This window comes from Ascaphus truei, chromosome 11 (assembly GCF_040206685.1).
Source record: "Ascaphus truei isolate aAscTru1 chromosome 11, aAscTru1.hap1, whole genome shotgun sequence".
NCBI lineage: Eukaryota > Metazoa > Chordata > Amphibia > Anura > Ascaphidae > Ascaphus > Ascaphus truei.
This window is the reverse complement of record NC_134493.1, coordinates 40,120,560-40,140,692: the sequence shown is the minus strand read 5'-3', so window position 1 is coordinate 40,140,692 and position 20,133 is coordinate 40,120,560. Positions and strand designations below refer to the sequence as shown.

General features: G+C 44.4%; 1 protein-coding gene across 2 annotated transcripts; it reads left to right on the top strand.

Moving 5' to 3' along the window:
* Positions 1-10,219: 10,219 nt before the first annotated feature.
* Positions 10,220-19,606, top strand: LOC142463266 (somatostatin receptor type 5-like). 2 transcript variants are annotated; one of them, XR_012787399.1, is made up of 3 exons: positions 10,220-10,446; positions 14,144-17,987; positions 18,084-19,606. XR_012787399.1 is itself a non-coding variant. In XM_075565788.1 (2 exons), the coding sequence occupies exon 2, from the start codon at positions 14,188-14,190 to the stop codon at positions 15,160-15,162; it is 975 nt and encodes a 324-aa protein (XP_075421903.1). In that variant the 5' UTR covers positions 10,220-10,446; positions 14,144-14,187; the 3' UTR covers positions 15,163-19,606. The 2 variants fall into 2 exon arrangements, 1 of the variants encoding a protein (XP_075421903.1); XM_075565788.1 differs by having other exon boundaries at positions 14,144-19,606.
* Positions 19,607-20,133: the final 527 nt, after the last annotated feature.

The following is a 20,133-nucleotide window of genomic DNA, read 5'->3' as shown; positions in this document are numbered from 1 at the left end:
CAGAGCTCAGTTTTTAGCACATCCAATCAGACTATAAATTCTTAATAACCTGTGTAGTAACAGGAAGAATGATTTATAGTAAATCTGTCAATATTAGTTGCAAAGTTCTAAGTCTGATTGAAGCTTTTAATAACCTGTACATTACCAGGAAAAGCACTCTGTATTAGAGTTATCACAACCATACTGCAAGCCAGCAAGTTCCCCTGAGTGGAAGATGCTATGGAGTGAGCAGTTGGCTCAGGGGCTTACAACAATTTTGGCCAAAAATGTTAAACTAAAAGACCATTTTACTTGATATTTATACATATATATATTTAGGCACTGTACCGTGTATGAGTTTCACTGGATGTGCTAAAAACTGAGCTCTGTCTGTGTTTTATGTTCTGTCTCTGATTTCAAATATTTGTAGAATAAGGTTAATAGATGAGCAAGTAAATCGTTCCTGCTCCTTCTGCGCAGTTTTCTGCTTACTTGGGGAACTTTTCTGTGCCTTTAACCATTCATGGAGGTCGCAAATTAAAAGTGCACATCTATCAATATATTTATCTATAAGAAATCTATCAATAAATCTAATCACCTATTAGTATATATATCAATCAATTTACCGATCTATCAATGAATCTATCTATAATATATAAATCTATCAATATATCTATCACCTATCTAACATCTATCACTATATATATATATATCTAATCACCTATCAGTATATCAATGTTTCTCTCTTTAATCTACCATTTATAATCTATAATATAGCTATCACCGATCTATCACCTATCACTATATCTATCTAATACCTATCAATCAATGTATCTATAATATACACTCTATCAATCTATCACCTATCTAACTTCTATCACTATATATATCTAATCACCTATCAGTATATCAATGTATCTATCTTTAATCTATGAAAGGAAAAAAATGGTGTGATTAGCGCTACAAGCTGTGATAAATAAATGACCAGTGTACAAAAAATATATAAAAAATAAACAATGTGCAATCCTATACACTACACCTTAAAATAGTTAAGGCAAGGCTGCCAGGTAAAACTGACCCAAGACACAGTCAGTACAAAGCAAAAAACAAACAATACAAACCGGCACCTAATAAGTCCAAAGTGGGTCTGTATAAAGTCCAATTGGAAGGAATACCAAGAAATAGTATGTCCAATTTTGCACTTCCAGAATCCACAGCAAGATGTTATGTGGCATATGTAAAGCAAAAAGAGAAAAACATCATAGTGCAAAACTGCTACTAAAATATACAAACAATACAAACAGGACAAGACAAACAATAGACAAACACAAGCGAGGCTGAAAAAATATATAAAGCGTTAATTTAATAAACATATAATTAAAATAACATTAAAGAACGCTGGCAGATGACGAATCCGGTTTGGAAAAACCGGAATCCTACTCACAAGACGTTCGCAATAACCACGCAGTGATATAGAAGTATGATGTAGACTCCAACGGCATCAGGTGAATGTAGACTGTTCAGGGACTGCTCCAAGCTTCAGAAGAAACGCGTTGGGCAGCTATTGAGAGTTCTTCTGTGAACAAAGGCACATCACTCACGAATGTTATTTTAATTATATGTTCATTAAATTAACTCTTTATATATTTTTTCAGCCTCGCTTGTGTTTGTCTATTGTTTGTCTTGTCCTGTTTGTATTGTTTGTATATTTTAGTAGCAGTTTTGCGCTATGATGTTTTTCTCTTTTTGCTTTACATATGCCACATAACATCTTGCTGTGGATTCTGGAAGTGCAAGATTGGACATACTATTTCTTGGTATTCCTTCCAATTGGACTTTATACAGACCCACTTTGGACTTTTTCGGCGCCGGTTTGTATTGTTTATTTTTTATCTTTAATCTATAATATACAATCTATCAACTATCACTATATTTATCTAATCACTAGAGATGGGAGGGATTTTGGGGGTGGATTTGGATCTGCAGCGGATCGACCGGTTCCTTTGGTCCGCGGATTTCAACGGATCAATCTGAAAAAGGGCGATTCCCGGTTTGCGGATTTTTAAATTACCAGTACAATCCTTAAGGATCCGCTAACGGATCGCTGAACCCGCGGATTGGATTCTACAAATCCGTCCGGTTCTATCCAATGGCGAATTCCGATAAATCCGACCAAATCTGTTTGCGCATTGTACACCACAAAACAGATTTTGAGGGGAAAATCCCAGAATATCCGAGAAATTGATTTGGGTCAGATTCGCTCATTTCTACTAATCACCTATCAATGTGTCTATCTATAATATATAATGTATAAATATATCTATCACCTACCGTATCTATCACTATATCTATGTAATCACCTATCAGTATATCTATCTATCAATATTTCTATCACATATCTATCAATATATCTATCATCTATCATTTATCAATATATCTTTCCAATCACCTATCTACCAGTATATCTGTCTGATTAATATATCTATCTACCCATACGTGGGTTTGTGGGTGTTCTCTCTTCTTACTTTGTATACATGTTTATGCTGATTTACAGTCTTCGACTGAGCCACTGATGGAGCCAACTGTGCTGAAGCAGGAATATCCATAAAACCTGACCTGTTAGTAGCCTTTGAGGACTGGAGTTGGCCGCCCCTGCTTTATACTGTGGCATGCTGTGTGTCCGCACGGCTTTACCATACTACGTCAGGATCTCCTCTGCATCAATATAACCTTTTTGTTTATTACGAGAATACAGTAAATTAATTAATACAAATACAATTTTTTTTTAAAAACACAAGGTCTGACTAAAATGTTACAGGATCCCTGGGTGTAAATATTTGATCTGACAGGGTGGAGGTTACACATCCCAGCTGTTATAACATACAATGTAAATCCATGCAACAGGGCACTTGCCTAAACTAGTCAGGTTTCTGGAATCTCGGTCATTCCGCTCACGATTTTCACAGCAGACAAAATATTGTTATGGAGGCTTCAAAAGGTACAATAACAACCCCACAAAGAATATGTTAGAGAATCAGGACTGCTCAGCTCATTCGTGTCACAGACAGCCGGTCCCAACCTGTTCTAAATAATCACAGGGAGCACATGAGCCAACGCTCCCTGTCCATGATGGAGGCTCCCTAATACTTTGCAGAAACAATATATAGAGATGGGTCTGATAAACAATGTATCAACTGCACCCTGCTACTGCCAGCACCTGCAACGGAAGAATGCAGTGTCTGGGAGTGGCACATTGGAACCTATCCTCGTAGCTCCGAAGTTGTCAGTACCGAGCCACACCGTTTGTCGTCTTCTAAACCGCGTCTATAAAAAAGTGACCGACGGCACGGTGTAACAGCCAAACTGCCCGGATGGTACGTGCTTTACAAGCGGAATGACCTGAGCTGGTGCTAACTCCATCCCCAAGTCTGACTTATGGGTTTTGCTCTCTCAGCCAAACCCAGATTTCGGGCTCTGGATGGAACTCACACAGTACCAATCTCACCATTCTTGAGGTGGCGTGAAAAGTAATGCACTTTTTAAGAAGCGGTTTGTATAACAGAGCTACGAAAATAATAGCAGCTGTCATCACAAAATGCGAATTGGAGGCTTTTTTGACAAACCGGTGGGATTAACAGAGCCGGAGTGAATTATTGTTGTGCATTCAACAACAGTAAATAGCCCCCAAGGTGGCATTAGGGCAGAGAAATTTACTCTGTTATCAGTGTTACATTTTTTCATGTCTGTGGGGTTTTTGTAACATTGTAAGAATCCCGATCCTCTCTAATAGCGCGTCTGAGATCAGATGCATTGTAAGGAACCCCAACCCTCTCTAATAGCGTTTCTAAGATCAGGTGCATTGTAAGGAACCCCAACCCTCTCTAATAGCGTTTCTAAGATCAGGTGCATTGTAAGGAACCCCAACCCTCTCTAATAGTGCGTCTGAGATCAGATGCATTGTAAGGAACCCCAACCCTCTCTAATAGCTTTTCTATTGGGGTGATGCATATCTAACAATGTAGTAACTTCTATTCATTGAATAATGAACAGGGGGCACTGAGACCGAAAGACCCCAACGTAAAAAATGAGAGACGACATGCTGACCTTCTGGCTGCTGGAGCCATTTGTGACTTAAATAATTGGAGTAGATATTATACAGGAGACCAGGACTATTACATGGGATCAAGCACCAGACAGGACACTGAAGTCATATAAAATTATATTTATTTTGGCTAGAGCCAGCAGACCCAACACAATATCACAACAGAGCTACACTCACAATCCCTGGCCCTTACAGGGGGAATCCTAGTCGGTGTAGATGCCCGGCATCACCGCAATGACTTCCCGGTGCAGCTTCCACTCCTGTAGGGACTCGGAGTCTGCAGGTATCGCTGGATGCAAGTCACCAAGCAGCACTTTTGAATCCCTTGAGGTAGAAGAGCGCCCATTCTCATTTTCGGGTTGTTCCGGCTGTAACACGTAGCTCACCACAAACAAAGCGCGACCGCGGTGCTGAGGTATGGAATTGGTTAACGCCGACCCACAGCCATGCGGGCGCGCCTAGGATGTAGAGTAGTCGTTCAAGCCAGGTTAGGATTACAGATAGGAGAATGGTTAAGGTACTTGCCAGGTTCAGGAGCGGAGAGTTGCGGATTGTCAGAGTGCGTAGCCAAGTTCAGGATTGGAGAGAATCGGATTGTCGGGGTACGTAGCCAAGTTCAGGATAGGAGAGTGTCGGATCGTTGGAATACTTAGCCAAGGTCAGGACTGGAGACAGGAGAATGGTCGTACAAGGAGTGGAGGGTAGCGGAGTCCAAGGTACTAGCAGGGTTCAGACAACAAGAGGTTAATAAGCAGACAAGGTCTCAGGAACAAGAATGCAGCAAGGCACGGCGTCACACTGACTATGCTCAGCAACGATAGAGAGCAGACTGAAGATATATATAGGAGGAGCCTCCAATAGCCAGCCAGGGCGGAACCAGGAAGTAAGTGCCGATAGGCTGCTGGTGCACACAGGTGTGCCCTATGATGCAGCCTAATCAGGGATGAGGGCAGAACTGCTCGCACGCCGTCCCGCGTGCTTCACGGATGCCAGGGGGCGAAGCTTAGAGCGTGCGTCATTCTCACGCCGATTCTTAGGGCAAGAGGGGGCGGGACCAATCGCGCGCAGACCCGCGCATGTCACGGAGGTCAGGGGGCGGAGTCGAGAATGCGCATCATTCCCACGGCGATCCTGGGATGGAGGAGGCGGGATCCGAATCCGCGGGCTGAGGATCAGAACGCGCAAGGTCCACGTGCGCGTACTGGGACCACGAAACCGCGCTTCCTGAGTGTCCGTCACGGAAGGCTTGTTGGGGTGAGGAGATGGTCTGCGACCGCCAGGATGGCAAATTCTCACACCGGCACAACCTCAGAAAGCCTTGCTTAGCTAATCCGACCGCTAGAATCAGCAATCACACCGGTACTGAGAAATACTGCAATGCTGTGTGGTGGGTCAATCACAAAACGAGGGCTCGTCTGTGTGGACCAATCAACAAACAATACACAGTTTATGCATCAAGTCAAACATTTCAACAGTACTAAAAGATTTTGGTGGGCCAAAAATTGTGGTGGGCCAATCACAAGACGAGGGCTCGTCTGTGTTGACCAATCAGGAGGGCATGACAGAGAAGCTGAGGAAAAGAGGCGCGAGAATTACAAACCGACCAATGAGAACAGTCACAGAGCGCAGTACACCAGGGTAAACATAAAAGAAAAAGAACATAACACAGAGAATAGTGCAATACTGTGTGATTGAGAGATGGTATAACTAAAATGAGGACATGAAAAGTGGACAAATAAAGATTGCTACACAGATGGATGAAATAACAAATGGGTTTAGTAGGTAAACATCATGGAGCACACAAATGCAGTGGGAACTTACAAGAAAGCCCCAGAAATCAGGCAATGGAAATAGAGCACAGTCAGTGTCCGTTGTGGGAGGTGAAAAACCTGTAAGTGATGAAACTGCTGCAGGGGGTCAAGCTGCGCCGGCGATTCTTCCACTGCAGGACACCACAGAACTTCCGGGTTTGATTCTCCCACTCACTCTTCCGCACCACGTGACTGCGTCACACTGCGGACACAGCGGGCTTCTATTGGCACAGGAACCAGAGAGAATGAAACCCGGAAGTCCTGTGGTGGTTTGCAGAGGAGCAATCGCCGGCGCAGCTTGACCCCCTGCAGCAGTTTCATCACTTACAGGATTTTCACCTCCCACAACGGACACTGACTGTGCTCTATTTCCATTGCCTGATTTTTGGGGCTTTCTTGTAAGTTCCCACTGCATCTGTGTGCTCCATGATGTTTACCTACTAAACCCATTTGTTATTTCATCCATCTGTGTAGCAATCTTTATTTGTCCACTTTTCATGTCCTCATTTTAGTTATACCATCTCCCAATCCCACAGTATTGCACTGTTATCTGTGTTATGTTCTTTTTCTTTTATGTTCACCCTGGTGTACTGCGCTCTCTGACTCCTCGACACTGCAACTAGATAAGCATCTACACGGAAGATCCATTGAAGGTTGAGCTGCAATTGAACACTGGTTGTATATTTTACTTTTCTTTTATTGTTGTTTCAATTTTATTTGCTGATTCATTACTGTTTGTCATTTCCCCTTACCTGGAACACCCTCAGGAGCACCTGGTGATTTTTGTGTTACAATGAGAACAGTGCCTACCTCCTCCTCTTCCCAAGGCCGCTCGCTATCTCCTGATGATAGGCGCTTCTCCATCTGGGCAGACAATGCACCTGCTTATCGAACCAGCAGCTCCCAGATAGGAGAACTGCCCATCCCCACCCTCCATTGTCCACAACCTTCTTGTGGGACCAGCTGAACTCCAGATCCCTGCGTGTGCAGGCTGGGTAGGGGTTTGACCAGCCTAGCATGCCCAGGGACCAAAGAATACAATGTTTATGCATCAAGTTAAACATTTCAACAGTAATAAAAGTTACAACCATTTAATACTTACACATTTGGCCAGATGAGCCACGATAGGATGAATATAAAGGGCTATCCTGCATATTCATCCAGACCATAGGGCAATGAACACCCCATAAGACGTTGTTTGTAGATCTCAGCTGTTTGGATCTGTTTATCTGCAATATGTTGCTGACCTCTCTAGTAGTGAAGCAGTTAAAGTCATTCTTCTTGTTAAATGAGATTTTTACTTTTTTCCGAGAATAAATCCTGTGCTGTTTTTTCCCCCGCTGCGTTTTTGCATTCAGCGCACTCTTCTAGGAAAGATCAGAGGGAAGGAAGACAGGAAAGAAAAGCCTATGTCTGCATGTGATTATGAGTGACCTCTTGCTCTTGACATAACGCCAGCAGAAGCCCCCGCTCTGGGACATGAGCCAGTTGGAGAGCGGGATTCCAAGCTTCCGCCTTCAGTATTCCCACAGAGCTCCCAATAAGACCCTGCACAAGCCCTACAAGTTCACACACTGCAAATGATGCAAGGAACATCGTTTCACAAGCTGCTTGCTCTTGGCAGAGGTTTGTAGTGGGTGAGCCAACACTCAGAACTCTGGAGACTCACTGAAATAAACTCGGACCCTGGGAACATTTCTTTTTATGTCGCTTCAGTTACACGGGGGGGGGGTTAAAATGGCCAACCTACAGCTCGTTATATCGACCCGAAAGGGCGAAGCAGCTGCCCGCTGGCTCTAAGCTTCCTTGTCTCAAGGTTGAACATACATAACGGTGAATGCAGCTTTAGGGGGACTAGTCAGTGTGCTCATTCACATGTCCGCACCCAGAACCTGAGTACTCACAGTGTGATGTTCTAGAGCGCCTTAGCTTGTTTGGGAAACCAGTGCGATACAAGTATATACCCTCTGGGCCAGTGATTCCCAACAGGTGATTCGCGAGGTGTCTCCAAGAGGTTCGCCCTCAAAAACATGTAATGGTGGATTCCAGGCGGTGTAGTGAGTTCCCAAGCCCGTGTGGAGACTGTGCACTTTGACCCCAAACTGCACCTTAGTGTGGGGGGGGGGCATAGCCAGTGGTGAGATTACATTTTTTTAGTAACCGGATCGTCTAACAGCATCTCCCAGCATCTATTTCCCTTCTCAAAATGGCCATGTGCTGTCAGATGATGCTGCGTTGCTATGACAACGCAACACTGCGTAACATCGTGACGTCCCGTAGCGTCTCGTTGCCATAGCAATGAATGTCATGTAATGCGGTTATGTCACGTGGCGTTCCCGTTGGCATGGCAAAGCGGCGCCATTTGTCGCCGCGTGGCCATATTGAGAGGATTTGCAGGGAATAGATGCTGCTAGACGCCGCCTGCCGCTGCAGGTAAGAGAATTAAGTACCGGTTCAGCGAACTTGTGAAATTTTTGTAACAGTTTCGCGCGAACCGGTGCGAACCGGCAGAATCCCACCACTGGGTATAGCTATTAATTGCGCTTCCAAAGTCGTTTCCCACAATGCTTTGCATCCACAGCAGCAAGGCACTGTGGGGCGTGACTTTGGAAGCTCCCGCAGTGAGTGACTGCTCTACCCCCCCTGCTGCCTGCATACACCGAGGGGCAGTTTGGGGCCTTATTAAGCGTATGTTCCCCCCACTAGCTCAGGAAACTATACACTGCCTAGGATCGGTCAGTTTTGTTAGCGAGACGAAAAAAGGGTGTGTTGCTCGAAACGCGTAGGCGCTTTGTGTTGCTATCTAGGGGTCTGTTATGTTCCGTTTAATTAATAAATCATTTCATATGTTTCTATATTGGCCACCTCCAATTTTGTTGGCAGTGCTCTGCCCCCGCTCCTATTTTTGCTTGTCCATTTCATGGGCAGAATCAGCACGCTGTTGGAAACCTGCATCCTGGACCTCATGGAGAAAAGCATGGACCTTACTGAGTGACTTATTTCAATAATGATGCTTTATGTCAGCTTTGAATGGGACACAGTGTGTACTATAAATATGTGCTAGCTAGCACTAGGTACTCGTTCCGTAACCCTTGCTATGGGATGCTGATTAACTACGCAACACTCACTGAAGTTGCTGCTTGGGATGCTTTAATTGATTACAAGGATACAATTAACCTTTGAAGCACCGGTTCCTATCGACTTTTAAGACAGATATACAAAACTGGACAAAATATATAGTAGATGAACTAATAAAATGCATTAACAAAGCTGGTCACTGCAACAAAAAAAAACCCTCGTGTTTTGTAAATCCGAGGTATGAGTTATATTTTAGGGCAGCGTCTGTTTATGGCTCTAAGGATTCTTGAAAAGTTTGGAAATGGGCCAGATTCTAGTCTCTCATCAGAACTGTGCAAGAGGGTGGGCAACTCCAGTCCCCAAAGGCCACCAACAGGTCAGGTTTTCAGGATATCCCTGCTTTAGCATAGGTGGCTCAGTCTTGGACTGAGCCACCTGTGCTGAAGCAGGGATATCCTGAAAACCTGACCTGTTGGTGACCCTTCAATTGCCCCCCATTGGCGTACACTAAAGGGTTAACTGGGGTTAATTCACAGACAGATTTTACAGCAATTTAATTTTTTGCCTAACTAAGTAAAAACCTCCGCCAAACTGGCAGAAAGAAATAATAATAATATATTATATTATAATAATAATAAATTGCAATAATTATAATAGCATAAATGTAAACTCACACGCGCAGCGCCCTTATTACCTTTTGTATGTATGTATATCTTTTATATAGAGTCCACAGTGTACTCAGCGCTTTACAGAAGAGACGACAGCACAGGGAATTATAATAATACAATAAGCACAGCAAATAAGATCACACAATAGGAAAGGAAATCCCTGCCTCGGAGAGCTTACAATCTAAGTATCCGTTTGCGCTTGTTTGTCCTTATTTGGTATTGTCATTCTGTTTATGCCATTTATATCACTCTTTCCCCCTCTTTGTACCGCACTACGGAAAATGTTGGCGCTTTTAATAATAATATGGGAGGGGGAAAGGAATAACTATTCTCAATCCCCAGATTATTGCTCTGGGTTTCTCTGGCTAGGGAATATATTACATGTCACATATATTTTCTCTTGCAGCTGAAGGGGTTAAGTTATCGCGTTTGGGGAGTTGGCAGCGCCAGGGTTAACGCGGCTGTTTTTGCTATTACATGGGATTTGGAGCAGGAGACCCTCATATAACTTCAATCCAATGAGCAAGCTTCTTCCCTTCCCCCCCCTCCCAGCCCCTGGAGCCTCTGGAACGAGGAGGGGCACACCTCAGTGTGGGAAGTGTGTTACTGGGAAAGTTTCCTAAATATGAAAAGAGATGGGATTTCTGTGAGCAGAGCAGCGGAGGCAACAGAAAGTGTAGTGACCCCACTTTGCCTTCTTCAGGAGTGGAGGTGCAGTGAGGTTGGCTGGCTGACAGACACTTAACTGAGGGATTCCTGCTCAGGCAGAGATCAGAGTGTGTTTTCTCCGCAGCATCTTTGGATCCATGTAAGTAAGACTCTCACCTGCCATTCCTCTTATTTGTTATTAGGGTGACTGGTAACTGCCCCCCCACACCCCACCCCCATTTCAAGAGCTCAGACAGTTTGGGCCATCATAAAATGATTCTGCGAGACAATCACAGGTCCAGCTGAGGCCCGACACGGTAAGGTCGACAGTGTACTCAAGAGTTGGAATTAACAGACATCCATTGCATGTATGTATTTCTAATTGTATTTATAATTATAGCACCGATAGTGTACGCAATGCTTCGCAAAATTATAATACACGGAAAATAAGATAGTGGGGATAATTCAAATATAAACATAAGGTAAATGGAGGAACCGCTTTACAATCTGAGTGGTACATTGGGACACGTACAGACACAGTAGGAGTATAAGGGCGTTATTAATGGTGCAGTAAGGGAGGTCAAGTCCACCTGGAATTGGTAGAAGAGGTGTAGATCATTTAATGAGATGCTTCTTTGAAGAGATGAATTCTCATCTGGGCTTTGAACACGCTAAGTGCATGTGCTTGACGAATATTGAGTGGAAGAGAGTTGCGTGGATGGGGAGAGATTAGGGTTAAAGGTGTTAAGAGGGTCGCAGATGTAAAAAGTGCAGAGATGAGATCTCATTAGGATGAGTGTACAGTACGAGGCGTGTAAGGAGATATCAGAGTGGAGATATATTGAGGTGCAGAGCCTTACGGGAAAGGAGGAGCATTTTGTCTGTTTTTTTTTATATACAGAAGTGAATAGGAGGCCAGCAGCGAGATTTCTGCAGGTCAGAAGATACACATCTGGAAGAGAAGGAGATGATTTGAGCAGCAGCATTGTGAATGGATTTTAGGGTGAGAGAGGTGTGAGGCAGGAAAGCTAGATAAAAGAATGTTGTCGTAATCACTTTTTTAATGACCTGATAATCTCCTGTGCTGGAGAGCTTGCACTCTTATTCTGATGCCTAAAACATAAGCATTGATGTCACAATTGATGGCACTAGTATCAGAAATAGGTTCAGAGTGGCATTAATACAAAGCCTCCCAAATGAGTTCCCAATATGCAGTACAGAGTTCTTTATTTTTATCTGGATTTTATTTGGGCCCGCCCCACCCAAGTAGGATACACAACATGGTTTAGGTTATCAATTAACATGTCCGTTAAGATGTGAACATACTGTAACATTAGTCATCCGATGTTGTTTTGTATCGGCCTTTCCTGTTTGTCTTTCCCTCCCTCCGTTACTGGCATCTGACAACAGTTGCTCTCGATCTGCACCTTCTTTCTGAGCTTCTCCCCGTTTATCACGTCAGATCTGACTCCTGCCCCATTTATCTCATCTGCTCCTCCTTGGATTTCACATCCTGTAATGTGACCTTCTTAATGCTCCCTGCTCCCTCTCCACTGATCCCCCTGCTCTGTACGGATACAGTAACTGAAGATACTAGTTGCATCCACAAGTAATGTCAAGCATTATCTACAATGTTAACTATCTGACATATCTATCCCCCCCCCCCCCCGCTGGTTGAAGTGAATAGATGGATTTCTGAGCAGCAGAGCTTGCAGTCAACTTAGTCTGAAAAGGACACCCATAACACAGGTTGTGTGAACCATCCCTGTACAATCAGGCCAGGGGTGGCCAACTCCATTCCTCAAGGGCCATCAACAGGTCAGGTGTTCAGGATATCCCTGCTTCAGCACAGGTGGCTCAGTCTTTGACTGAGCCCCTGATTGAGCCACCTGTGCTGATGCAGGGAGACATTGATTGACCCTCTTGTGATGAAGCAGGGATTTCCTTAACACCTGACCTGTTGGTGGCCCTTGAGGACTGGAGTTGGCTACCCCTGGGATAGCCCAAAACTGGTCAACCCTACTTTTTTCCATAACTCCCACCGCCCCCCATTTATTACCAGAATGGGAAGCAGGGGGTCCCTGGAGGTGAAAATAGTTCCAGAGATACTTATTGTACCACTGAAGGCAACACGTTCCTGTCCCCTGCAGGGGAAACAAAATGGACGGTTAAATCTTTAAACGTCATTCATTGTGGCTTCCTATTGGCTCGCGTGACACAGGGGATTTAAATACCAGGAACACTTGCTACCTGTACCGGGTACTGTATGTATTTCGGCAACCAGACATACCCCCGGAGCTGAAATTAACATGTTTCAGGGACCCTCTGCTCCCCCCCCTCCCCCCGCACCCCTCGGAAGTAAAAGCGGAATCAGACATTTAGTCGCGGCTGTCACGCGGCGAACCCTTCTCTGCCGGCGTTTTGGCTGTTGGTCCAATAAGGTAAGTTAATATAATGGGGTTTTAGCGGTTAAGGTAGGGAGTTAAGGATAGGTGTTTTAGGGTAAGCGGTTAGGTTTTTAGGGTAGAGAATTAGGATAAAAGGTCTTAGAGTAAGGGGTTAAGGTTTTTAGGGTAGGGGGTTAGGGTAAGGGTGCTAGGGTAAGAGACTTAGGGTAAGGGCTTTGGGTTAGAGTTAGGGGATTAGGGTAAGGAGTTTGGTTAGGGGTTTTAGGAAAAAGGGTCTTAGGGTAAAGGGTTAAGGTTTTTAGGGTGGGGGATTAGGGTAAGCGGTTTAGGGTACAGGGCACGGGGCTTGGGGTAATGGGTAGAGTTTGTTTTAGGGGTTAGTATTAGGTGTTTATAGGGTGAGGGATTAGGGTACGGGGTTTAGGGTATGGGGTTTAGGGTACAGGGTAGTGTTTGTATTAGGGGTTTTTAGGGTAAGGTTAGGGGCTTACTTTGGCGGCAAAGCAGCCGGTAGAGAGATGTCCCTGCGGCGAGTTGAGTGGCGGCTAAATACCGGCAGAGAGTTGATCACGGCAAAACGGCCGTGACCAAATGTCCGAGACTTAAATAAAAAGGCCAGGGCGAGAACTGCTGCTTTAAAACAAGTCCATGGAAAGAAATAAGGCGACCCCTCTTATTCCCCCCGTTTTATTTATAAGACTCCGCTTAATTTTCAATGGTCTATTATTTTAACACACGATAAAGTGTCTATGCTTGTAACGGAAACATGGCTTTTATTACGTGTGCCTTTTAATAAGACGTTACTATCACGCACAGGGTCATTTATCTAAAATATATATTAATATTTCCTTCCTAATGAAGATAAAAAAAGAAATATAAAGGCAATTTGAAATGGGTTGCAAGCTTGAAGAAGTGTAGTCCCCAGCCTAGAACATCTGTCTTCATACGCAAGATGGACCACACGAGAGAGAGAATCCCCAAGGAAGCACTCACCTCTAACAGTGAAAATAAATACATGTTATTAGTAGTACCGACAAAGAAAACATAAACTACCATTAAAACCTAAAGCTAAGCGCCTGTATTGTGCTATGAACTTGGTGAGTAATACCAATCTTGACAGAAAATCGGTAAGCTATGAACAACCTATAGTGAATATATATCCCTCACAATGTAGTGTACTGTATGTTAATGGGGTATGTATATATATCCTCACGTGCATGGATTGTTTGTAGTAATGAGCAATTCCCCCGAGAGACGGGAGGTTGATATCCTTCCTATCCAAGATTGTTAAATCCAAAGTCTGTTAGAATTGCTCCCTTCTACAGTAGTAAATAGGTATGCTAAGATTCTATAAGGCTTCAACCTATTTGTATTGTTAATCCTAACCCGGTTGCCTCATAATATACATGAATGTTTAAAGCTATCTGTTACTGCAATCCTTTTTTCCAGAACACGAATTCCTTTGTTGCGTTGGGACAAACCCAAAAGGAAGAATGGATTCCTTTACTCTCGATCCCCTGGAACTGGATGACGGAAACTTCTCCTTCCTCATAAACTACACTGTGGACGGGGTGTATTCCAGTCCCAAAGACGTTAGCATGTTTTGCATACTTTACTTTGTGGTGTGCGCAGTGGGCCTCGTTGGAAATGCCTTCGTCATCTACGTGGTTTTGAGATATCGCAAAATGCGGACAGTCGCCAACATCTACGTGTTCAGCCTTGCCTTGGGAGACCTGCTCTACATGTTCTGCTTGCTATTCTTTGCCACGGAAATAGCATTCTCATACTGGCCTCTGGGGACATTCATGTGCAAGCTATTCTGGGCTCTAACCAACGTGGTTACCTTCTCAAGTATCTACTTCCTCACCATCATGTCCATCAATGACTGTGTGATGGTGTATTTCCCTGTCTTTTCCAGTAACCGGCTTGGACCTAAGGTGGCCACTGTGATCAGTATCTGTGTTTGGGTGTTGTTTATATTGCTAGGCATTCCCATATTTATATATGCTGAATTAGATGACTTTCTTGTCTGTAGGATTCTTTGGCCTGAGCCCACAACCATTTGGTCTGTGATCTTCATATCCTGTCGGTTTGCCATGTCCTTCGCTTTGCCATTGGCACTAAACTGTGTCTGTCTCATTCTCACCGCGGTGCGGGTGAAAGGCTCAGAGCAGCCTGGTGGTGTGTGCAAGGAGAGCATGATAATGCTACTTGTTCTCTCTCTTGTATTTGTCCTCTTCTGGATCCCAATGCATGTCTTGGAAATGATGTCCGTGACCGGTGTTATCTGGGGCCTCAGTGAGGAGGTCTATTACTTTGTCTGCCTCATTCCTTACCTGAAATGTTGTGTCTATCCCATTCTGTACGGAGTTTTGTCTCACAGCTTCACAGAAGCATACAAGAAGGTTCTTTGTTGCAAGAACGTGAAGACGGTCAAAAACCCTGAAGAAGGGTCTGAAAATAAATAAGGGAGATCTTCCAACTGCTAGCAAACCGATGCTCTTTCATTGGCTTTATATGAAGATTGGGGTTTCAAGGGCTACTGCTTCTCTGGTGAGTACAGATGCAGCCACAGGTATTGGACCACTTGCCTTGGAAAATCTGTGGCTATCTCGCAGTTAGGTCGGGTCCCCAGTGGTCACACGACGGTGTGCGCGCCGCGCACCAGATACACGCCTCTTATCAGGCAGCCCCCAGTGCTTTCTGTTGTGGGCACTCACGAAGCACGATGGCGCATGAGCCAGCAGGGATGACAAGACTTTTGTCTTCCTGTGCGGCGACGCAGTCACGTGGTGTCCAGGGAGCCAATGGCAGGGCAGATAGTTTGGACCAATAGGAGCGCAGGTAGTGTAGACCAATGGCCGCACCCCCACCCCCCTGTCATGGCTGCGCCCGCCCCGCACTTCCCATCGCTCCCTACAGACCACAGATCGTGGCTTTTAGCTGTGCACGCGCTGCCAGGACACCAGGCGCGCGTGCAGTAGTCAACACTGGGGACGTAGCCTAACGCTGCGAGATTTCTGCAGCCAGACTAATGGCCCATCGGATTAACACAGCGGGGGGTCCCTGCATTTTAATGGGACTCACGCTGTGCGAATTCCACCAGGCTGCAAGTCCCATTCAAATGCAGGGACCGCCGCTGCGTTCATCCGATGGGCCATTATAGCCTGTTCTGGACCTCTCACGAGTCACTGCGAGATAGCCACAGATTTTCCCAGGCTAGTGGTCTAATACCGGCGGCTGCCTCTGTACATACATCGAACTTCTCATATCATATTAGGTTTATTACAAGTAATCGTGGAAACAGAATTTCCTCCTATACATGGTTTATCATCCCGAGTACAGCAAAACATTGTCTCATTGATGCTTTTGCAATTAACTAAATATGGGTTGAGACTAAGCTCTGAACGCCTACATCACTTTTAGCTGTGCACCATGACGCTCCCAGGAGAGCACCAGTGCATGTTGTTTTAAATAAGAGTGTTTTTGTGTGCGGCCCAAACAATATTTTCCATCCATTTTAAGATGTCATAAAATAATATATTTGACTTTGGTACTGTAGCTCTCCAGTATACATTGGAGCACACCAGGGGAATGTCACAATGGAAAGTAGATCAGTTATTAAAAGAAAACACACTTTTCTTTTTCACTACAAATTGGAAGAGAGATAATCCCAGGGTCAGGAGGGCAGATCACCGGATATCTGTCTCAAATCAATTAGACATGCAGGTACCACATGGGAATCTCATGGCACATGACGGTGAGAACCCAGTGAATCTGGTGGATTTAGTAGCTTCTCTCTCATTGCCATATTGTAGCGATATTAAGCAAATCTTTTTTGAATGCCAATTAATTTTTTTTTCCATTATTTATACAAAACTTGGCACAGCAAGAAAATGTAAAAAAAAAAATGTGCAATTTACTGTTGTTCTTTCCAAGAAAACCCCCAAGCATTTGGAATAAGACGCTGGCTATTAACCCTTTTTTCTTTGCAACGTGTTACTGGCATCTCTAGCAGAGAAGGGAGTTCACGTCCTTCAAACATATGGGGTTAATTCAGGGGTTCTCAACTCCAGTTTTCAAGACCCCCCCAACAGGTCAGGTTTTAAGGATACTTTCTTCAGCACAGGTGGCTCAATCAGTCCCTGTTTCAGCACATGTGGCTCAATCAGTCTTTGCTTCAGCACAGGTGGCTCAGTCTTCAACTGAGCCACTGATTGAGCCACCTATGCTGAAGCTGGGATATCCTTAAAACCTGACCCGTTGGGGGTCTTGAGGACTGGAGTTGAGCCCCCATGGTTAGTCACATCAATGTATCACTAATACATTATTTGTTGATATTTCTGTGTTATCTAAGAATTCACCAGTTTTCCCATGGTGCCTCCTACCTGTCGGCTTTTACAAATGGTCTGTGATTACAACTGTGTTTAAAGCAGAATTGCTGATTTATACCACTTAAAGTGGAACGGTGTAATATGTCATTATGGCATTAAAACATTTCTGCGCTCTGGCACACCGGGGATATTGTTATTTGGAATGAAATAATTATCGTAGGACGTATCGCTTGTTTTACGGACACCATCCCCTGTGATGCCTGTCACTTGTTGTACACCTGACTTGCGTGCAAGCCACAGAGTGTTATACATCCAACTGCAATGGTGCCGACTGGGGCACTATCGCACAGAAACTCCCATTGATGCCAATAAGAGTTTCCGCGGGGTAGTGCCCCGGTCGGCACTATTGCAGTTAAATGTTTGACTCCCAGTGAACTTTAGTCTTATTTTTAGCTCTGCTTTCACAGTGGGAGAGAACAAATAAACACGTGCCCTTTAAATCCAATACGGATTCTTTTTGCGTGGCAAGTCATTTGGTGGCATCATGTCAAGTCATTTGGTGGCAGCGTGGCACGTCATCTCCCCGGGAGAAATTCACTGATGTTGAGATTGCGAGGATCATGACGTGGGTATAAAACAGTAACCCTTTCACTGCCAGTGGAACCGAGAGCTGTCCTTTTCTGGAAGCAAAAAGGTTCAAACTCACAGGGGTCTATGTATCAACGTAGAGAAAAGTGTGGTTAGACACACAGCTGTTTTTTGGAGCAGAGCTGCGGCGTATGCAAGAACCTTTTCCTACATTTGATGCAGGGTGTTACTTACACAGCTTCAGATGTTGAAGATTTAGGGGGTAAATAAAGGACAAAAGGAATGGCCCAGGGAGACACAGACTGATAAATCTCATTATAATCTGTGCCCCATGTAACTCCCCCCAACCCCTCCTACTGACTCTCCCCAAGGTGCAAACTGGGGCAAAGACGCAGAATGTGATACATCTCATTATAATCTGTGCACCATGTAACTCCCCCCAACTCCTCCTACTGACTCTCCCCAAGGTGCAAGCTGGGGCAGAGACGCAGAATGTGATACATCTCATTATAATCTGTGCACCATGTAACTCCCCTGCCCCCCAATTCCTGCTACTGAGGCCCCCCAAGGTGCAAGTTTGGGGGCAACAGGAACAAAATGCTTTGAAACATAGATACAGGATGAAAATGCCCTAGGTTTACTCCAAACTTGTCTGGATACATAGGGGCATAGGTGTCAAAGTCTCCTCGTGGCAAAAGTGGGGGGACAAAATGCATCAAATTTGTTAACGAAAAAAATCCTATTGGAAACATTGGGATTTTTGCCTTGATAGATTTGGCGCAGTTTGTTTGCTGAACTTTGGCAGCCGGGAGACGTTCCATACATCAGCCCCATAGACTGCACAGAATTAGTTTCTTTGTGGACTAATTTTGGTGAACTGTATTTTTTAAGACACACCCCAAGCCGTTACATGGAAAGGAACATGCTGATCTCGACCTGGTTTAAGGAGTGTGGACCCCCAAGCACAGAGACGGAAACAGGTCCCCGGGGAGCGGTCAGTGGGGAAAGTTATAGCTGTTCCCCATAGATAGGTAAGGCTGGGATTCAGAACAGCTGGTGTATCTTATTCTCAACTTGTATATGGGAACTGGGCTCGTTCTGGTTACAAGGAGACCCAGGAGAGTGTGTGTGTGTGCGTGTGCGTGTGCGTGTGCGTGTGCGTGTGCGTGTCGAGAGCGTCACACTTTTCACCTTTGTGTCCAGTATTTTTGGAGAAGCCGCCTGGCCACCCTAGCAACAGGTAGGAAAAAATGTTTAATGCTAAAAATCATTGGAAAGGATAAATACAGCTTCAATCTAAAAAGAAATAAGAAGTGAGGAATTGCATCAGAGATTTAAGTAATAAAAGGACAGATACAATCCAATCCATTTTAATGTGTCATAAAAACCATGGGATAAAAGGGTGTCACATAGGGTTGCCAGATGCCAATGACCACATCTGGTTAATGTTGATTTTCGCATTGATTTAAAATAAGTCTGTTTTATTGTTTTTTGTTAAAGGGTTTTCAAGCACTGGGCAAATTGCTCACATACGATAACAGACATGCACCGCTATTAATAATCTGTTTGGGGAAACAAATTCTGCTTTATATTCAATGTAATCTGCATGCTGATCTACCCTTAGCAGAGTCATGTAAAGTAACGGCGATAAATATGCTTTCAGGTGTAATGCATCAATATCTATATAACCTCTAAACCAGGGACGGCCAACTCCAGTCCTCAAAGGCCACCAACAGTTTTTCAGGATATCCCTGCTTCAGCACAGGTGGCTCAATCAGTGGCTCAGTTGAAACTGAGCCACTGATTGCGCGCCTGTGCTGAAGCAGGGATATCCTGAAAACCTGACCTGTTGGTGGCCCTTGAGGACTGGAGTTGGCTACGCCTGATGTAAACACTCATTAATCTAAATAGAAGCCGTTTCCGTTTTTACCATCTCATACAATCATTGTAAGTTGACATGTTATCACAAAATAAATATCTTGGAGGCGGATGTGGTATGTGTTTACAGAGAGTTTCTTATTTTTAGTTTTCTAAAGACGAGAGATTTAAACAGAAAACACCTGTGGTTCGGTAAAGAAGCCTATTGTTGGCTTAATGATGTTTGCAGAAGAAAGCTTTCAGAAGAATCAGTCATCATTTCTTGAGCAAAGTAGCACACGCTGAAACTCCGTTTCTAGGAAGGAAGAAACACATTGTGAGCACGTCTATTGTGCTCCATCTATCAATGGTAAAAGGGTTTTTCAAATTGTTGTGAAACAGTGAAAGACATGTGCTGAGTTCCATGCACACCTCATTAGAGTCAAGCCATACAATGAAATGGGACAGGCTAAAAGAGGAAAGCACAGTCCAGGCAGCAGATAAATACTATAAGACAGGAATTTATCAATACTAAAGCCCTTTGGCTTCTCATTAGGGTGGTTAGGGGACATCCAAAAATGCTGGACATGCTCCATGCTGTTTCCTCCTCTCCCTGGCCCCACCTCCAGGCTCCTGACACCTCCGCCTGGTTGGCTGCAT

Excerpts from the sequence above, each read along its gene's own strand:
- LOC142463266 (XM_075565788.1), top strand. The coding sequence starts at position 14,188 with ATGGATTCCTTTACTCTCGATCCCCTGGAACTGGATGACGGAAACTTC.